This window comes from Rhea americana, unplaced genomic scaffold (assembly GCF_003343005.1).
Source record: "Rhea americana isolate MKP2758 unplaced genomic scaffold, rheAme1 scaffold_84, whole genome shotgun sequence".
Lineage (NCBI taxonomy): Eukaryota > Metazoa > Chordata > Aves > Rheiformes > Rheidae > Rhea > Rhea americana.
The window spans coordinates 1,746,027-1,752,650 of NW_028187023.1; the positions used below are offsets into that span (position 1 = coordinate 1,746,027).

General features: G+C 42.6%; 1 protein-coding gene across 1 annotated transcript in view; it reads right to left on the minus strand.

Moving 5' to 3' along the window:
- ARG2 (arginase 2) overlaps window positions 1–6,186 on the minus strand; it is an 11,356-nt gene extending 5,170 nt beyond the window's left edge. Inside the window, exons 1-3 of the mRNA XM_085323353.1 lie at window positions 6,086–6,186; window positions 4,542–4,784; window positions 3,497–3,656 (exon numbers count right to left, since the gene is read on the minus strand). Of these exons, the coding sequence (XP_085179479.1) occupies window positions 3,497–3,656; window positions 4,542–4,784; window positions 6,086–6,186 (504 nt within the window). The remainder of the gene's footprint in view (window positions 1–3,496; window positions 3,657–4,541; window positions 4,785–6,085) is intronic.
- Between the last annotated feature and the right edge of the window lie 438 nt (window positions 6,187–6,624).

The following is a 6,624-nucleotide window of genomic DNA, read 5'->3' on the forward strand; positions in this document are numbered from 1 at the left end:
GCTGAGTAGAGGGGCAGGATCACCTCCCTTGACCTGCTGGCAACACTCTTCCTAATGCACCCCTGGAGACCATCAGCCTTCTTGGCCACGAGGGCACATTGCTGGCTCATGGTCAACTTGTCATCCACCAGCACTCCCCGGTCCTTCTCTGCAAAGCTGCTCTCCAGCAGGTCAGCCCCCAGTTTGTACTGGTGCCTGAGGTTATTCTCCCTTGGTGCAGGACTCTGTACTTGCCCTTGTTGAACCTCATGAGGTTCCTCTCCACCCAGCTCTCCAGCCTGTCCAGGTCTCTCTGAAGGTCAGCACAGCCCTCTGGTGTCTCAGCCACTCCTCCCAGCTTGGTATCATCAGCAAACTTGCTGCGGAGGCACTCCATCCCCTCAGCCAGGTCATTGATGAAGAAGTTGAACAGGATGGGACCCAGTACTGAGCCCTGGGGGACACCACTAGCCGCAGGCCTCCAACTGGACTCCACGCACCGATAACAACCCTCTGAGCTCTGCCTTTCAGCCAATTCTCAATCTTCCTCACTGTCCACTCATCTAACCCACAGTTCCAGAGCTTCTCTAGGAGGATGTTATAGGAGACAGTGTCAAAAGCCTTGCTGAAGTCAAGGTACACAATATGTCCACTGCTCTGCCCTCATCTCCCCAGCCAGTCATTCCATCMKAGAAGGCTATCAGATTGGTTAAGCAGGATTTCCCCTTGGTGAATCCATGCTGGCTACTCCTGATCACCTTCTTTTCCTCCATATGTCTGGAGATGACATCCAGAATGAACTGTTCCATCACCTTTCCAGGGATGGAGGTGAGGCTGCCTGGCCTATAGTTGCCTGGGTCCTGCTTCTTGCCCTTCTTGAAGACTGGAGTGACACTGGCTTTCTTCCAGTCCTCAGGCAMCTCTCCAGTTCTCCATGACTTTTCAAAGATGATGGAGAGCAGCCTCACAACAACATCCACCAGCTCCCTCGGTACCTGTGGGTGCATCCCATCCAGGCCCACTGATTTGTGGATGTCTAGCCTGCTCAGATCTCTAATCSTATATTAATGTTTTAATTTAACACAGGTTTCTCCTCTTCTCCCTCCCCCTCCCACTCTGAATACTTCTAGAGCCAAAACTGTCAAATAGCAAGGCTAAGGCTTTCCTTCCCTCTTACACTTCTCAGTTATTAATTATATTCTATTTACAACATATTTTTGTTTGTTTTTAAAGGCATAAAACATCCATAGCTGTGTTTACTTGCATTATGATTAAATAAGCATCTATAATAATTAAATGGACTCGAGCAATGACCTGAAATTTTTGTGCAGTCATGAAATCAGATGAGATATAAACAGACTGGAGGCACACTAAGAAAAAATAATGCAGTCAAAAAAAGAGCTCTGCCTGCAAAACCTGTCACTTCACTTGTGAGCTGAGCACATTCTGTCTAATATCAAACAATGATTTAGCAGATTTGGTACTGCCATTTTTAGCTATACCGTTTCCTCTTTGAGAGGATGGAATGCCGTACCACATCCTTTGGTAGGCTCCATTCTCATTTTGTTGCAGTAGAAAAGGTGTTGACAGTAAAACCAAACAGGCCTCAGAGAAAGAGGCTCAAAAATCTGGAAGCGTTTTCATGGTAAGTTATTAATAGTAGTTTATGAATTTACTTTGTAAATGGTTTTTGGAGCCTTGACACTAACGCTCTGAGAAACGCCATTCAAAGGATTGTGTTCATAATTTTACTGTTTTCATAGAAAATATTTAATTAGAAAACCGAAGTCCTTTTCTAAAAAAATCTGAAGTGCCACCTTGCTGGTARGAGCACCAGGCATTCCTGGATGAACAAGCAGCAACCGACAGCAAGCTGGGCCTTGCAAGAGCAAGAGCAACCGACGGCTCTTGCTGAAGCCTGAGTCTATAGCTGATGAGCATCTGTTGAAGTTTATACTCTTGTGAGAACTTTCCTTGCAGCAGCAGGACAGATGTTTTTCTCCTTATAAATAGTAGTACAATATAGTAAGAAAAATTAGCTGTGTGCAAGCCTGTTTGCACAGCTGCAAATAAGAGTGAGGAGCTTGTGTCAGATGTTTCTGCATGGGCTTTGTGAAAGCTACATCTGATGTTTCATAACCCAGCACAGTACTTGACTAGCCCCCCTCTAGGGTTAGCCCTGATCTTTTTCTTCACTGCTGCTGCTGGCAGACCARAAATCAACAACTTACTTAAATACAGATTAAATACCTGTGTCCTACTGAAGAGGAAAGCAGCATCTTACTCTTCCTTCCCCAGCCATCGAAGAACTTGGCTTTTTGGCTTTTTCCATTCTCCTCCAAACTGTTTCCCCTACCCCCACCATGATCCCCTCTCTACAGAAGTGGACTCAGTGACCAAATATGAATCACCCCCTTTAACTTAACTCATGGGAAAGGAACTAGAAATACCATAGCCTTTTCTATTAACTTGCTTGCATCCTGGAGACGCTTTAAGAAGTCCCATTCATTTTGCATTACTTGGGGAATACTAGCATGTTTTCAGAGACCATACAAGAACTAYTTGAAAGCAGAAGCTATTTAAAAGTACCAAACAATATTCAGAAATTCACCCATGAATTTTCAGGAGAACCAGAAGAGATTTATGCAATGACACCAGTCTTGCTATGACAGATGGGTACTAATGCAATAGCATCCTCTATAGCTATGAGGACATTAGATACTGTTGATCTTACTTGAAAGAGCCATACTCCCATCAACATGATCCCCCCCACAATTTATCTAACAGCAAAAAATTCTAAAGGGAAATAATATAGGCTTTAGACCTACCTATTCTTTAACATCATGACAGTAGCAGAAACTGGCTACACATATCCCGTGCCCTGCTAAGCACTTTTTGATTATTTGACTCCTATCAAAGGCAGASTCTCTGTAAGCAGGTATAGCAGTTCTGATCTGTAATATTTGGCAGGAAGATCAACACTAGAGCAGCCAGTCAAGTGAGATGACATAAGACCAACCTCTGTTGTGCCCCAAGGTTGTCAAAACATATAGTGCCAAACTAAGCAGAAGAGGCATGCAGGAACTAGCTGCCTCTGGAGGTGAGCTCTGCACTGCTCTCACAGGCTCAGCTGGGGGGAGGTTCCCTTTTTGGCTCACTTAGTAGAACTGCTGTCATTGCACAGCTACAGTACATTAACTATGCTCATTGGGCAGCTGCTGCACGTAGCTTTTGTTGACCCCTTGACTCCTGTACAACACAGGAGAATGCTAGCAAGAAAAGCTTTTTCTTGTTTCTGTGAGTATGTACACTTACACACACATATAGGCACATACAGTGTGTATGTTTGTGTGTATATGTGTATGAGTGTACACACACAAGTAATACATTTTATTACTGGTACTTTGATAAAAAGTAGGTCTGCTTTTGCAGCAGATAAGAAGGTACCTTACACCAGAAAGGAAGTAAAGCATCCCGAGGATTTCAATGTAGGCTAATTGTACAGCAAGATACTTACTTTATCTTGTAGTTCTCTCAAGAGAAATGAAACTGGTTGTCCATGGAGGTTTCCAGACTGAGTTGTGAGAGGGGTGTTGATATCAGCATGCGCATCTACCCAGATCACACCAAGGTGTGGGCACTGCTGTGCATGGCCACTGACAGAACCAAGTGCCAAGCTGGAAGTACAGTAGGAAAGTCTTCAGTCAACTATGCAAAACATTTCATATTCTGAACAATCTGGGGACAATAGGGAGTCCGTTCAACTACAGTTATCAGCACTGTCACATTTAAAACACATCAGACATCAATGAAAATGATCATARAGGGCACCTCATATAAACTGCATAGCAAGCACCTCTAGCATCGTGATTCGAGGACAATACAAATAACTGTAGAGGACAGATAGGAAAGAGCTCTTCTCTCTCTGCATTGTCAACCTTCCCACTCTTAATTCTCACCTTTTCTAGTTCCAAATCATTTCTCAGAAAATCTAATTTACTCACTCACCAATGGCACTATTCACCTGCTTCTGACTCTACTCATGTTACCCCCTCCCTCATGTATTCTTACATGCCTCACCTTCTTCATCCTGTTCTCAGGCCAAAGGTTAGTGAAAAAGAAAAGCAAAGCAGAATTATGCATTATAAGGTCTCTTAAGGAACAGCCTTTGGCAGACATTACAAACTTATCCTAAAAGTTGTCATTGCAAGAGTTAAGTTGCAAAAAACAGAAAAATTATTAAATATTTAGCAGTAAAGAAACTGCAACAGTCCCCAAAGGGATCTGATCACACAACAGTCCCCAAAGAGGAAAGCCTCATTTATTTCTATGTCTGCAGATGACACAAGAGTCTGAAATTAAGTAGTACTATCTCTGAATGTTGCGTTTTTGTAGTCATCTTCTGTATTCCACCCCAGCAATAAATACAAAATGCTATTACCTCACAGTACTGCCAGGAACAATCCAAAGTTATTCTCAGTATCTTCCTGTTTTGATTTAAGCAAGCAATACTCCCCTTTAAGTGTCAGCATGCAGCACCAGTTGTTTCTAGTTCAGCTCACCTGTGATCACCTCCTATAGTCACACAGCTGTGTCCAGCAGCTACAGCTCTGCTCACAGCATCAGCCACCACCTGGCTAGCTAAGCCCACTGATCGTGGGTATAAAACAAGGTTGTTGTACAGTTCATCATTGGGAACTTGAGTGAAATTCAAGTCTCCAAAGTCATATACTTGGCATCCTGGAAACAAAGCAGCAAAGGGATAAAACAAAGTTACTAAACAAATGCCCAAAGAATCATTCAAACTATATTCCCCTCAAAAAATCTGTGGGACAAGCATGAGGGGCAAAAACAGGAGGGAAACTGATTCATTTGACATTTGCATGCCTTTGCAAACAACCATCTCTCAACTTAAAAATTAGAGAGCTTAGGATAATGCTCTCACTTTAATTTAGCAATGAGATAAGCCAATCACTAAAAGTCACCTGGAAAAAAACAGTTTTTATTATTTATTGGCATTTTTTTGCACTGGAAAAAAGTATGGTTTATATTGCTATCTTCCTTTCCAATTAGTCAAAAAGTATATGGCCTTAAATGTTGCATGCAGTTGCCAAACATGCCCAGGACCACRTTTAATCAAATTACCAGAATTCTAACAGTTATTTTTCATTTTCAAACCCCACCAGAACCCAGGTACAGTGTGTCAAATTACCACTGCAGTTGTYGAGTAGCTTGTCTTACAGTACTTCCAAGCTACTCCATGAAAGATACACTAGTTGTCTTGTACAATAACTTATCCATTTTCCCAGTGCAAGATGCTCTGGAAGATATCTTAGTTCTGCTGCATTGATTCCAACTCACTTTGAGATCTTGTTGCCAGTTACAGATTAGTTGGCTGTTGAAACATGACAACGTTCTGGGTCTAAGACTCAGCCTTCCTAAATTGTATCTACTTATCTGGAAGAAGAGCCACTTACAGGTAGGGAACTTCCCCAGCCCTGCCTTAAAAAACTGGGGCCAGGGGAGAGGAACAGTTTATTAGTTGGCTACATTTGAAGTTCAGTTCTCTTCCACAYATGTTGTAGGGCTTATCCTTAGGAGTTCTGCTGTTTGGCACTGTGCACTCATAATAGTCTTCCAGATAGCAAAATTGCTGACAGCATTTTACAGGCTAGAGCCTCTCAGCTTCRGGTAGGCCTGCTGCTGCCAGTACTTCAGGCACAGACAAGGATGGTAGAGGCCCAAAGGCATTTAAGCCACTACTGGTTACTACAGGTGTAGAAAACAGGCTCTAGGCATTTGCTTGTTGGAAATAAGCTCACATTTTTCTCAGCACTATTTTTAATTCAAAGGAATTTTGACTGATGAACATAAGGAAAAGGTTTGAGTCGCTTGTGAAAACTAGGCCCTGGGAAATAGGCAAGCATATATGTTACAGCAGAGGCATATGTGGATATATGTCAGGGCATTTACTAGGAGAGGAAAGGGTAGCTGAGCACAGCTACTTGATAAAGGATTAAATAAATGCGATGTCAGCTACTCCGCCAAAAAAAAAAAAAAACACCATCCGCAGAGAGTTAAAGCAGTAAGCTGGACCAGGACCTACCACTTCACATTTTCAAAAGACACCACAGGCATACAGCGGCATGCTTCTCCCTCCAGCAATACCTGATCAGCAGGACAACAGCTCTGGAATTTTGAGCCCATTTTGGTTAGAGCCAAGTACATTATCTGATATCTAGAGCCAAGTACTACATTTTTCCTCACTTCATTCTGCTGTGTAGCTTCAAAAGGAGTTGCGAGTCTGAGATACATTTAGTGAATGGCAAAGGTCTCTGATTTTTTTTATTTGTATCTGCCTGGAAGACTGCTACTTATGCGCTACATACTGCTACTCTTTTTTTCAATCATTATTTAAAGGCGTAATGAAATAAAGTGTGCATGGCTTGAAAACAAGTATTGAAACATAAGACTTCACCACAGTCAGGCACTGAGCCAGTCAATAGGTATCAAGAGCTTTGGAGGAAGCTCCACAGGCTAATAAAGTTTTCCACATTCTTTTGATCTAATACCTCTGGCATCTGTGGGGAGCAAATCTGCAGTTGGGCAGGTGTGTTCAAGTGTCTTAGACATGATAGGACAACA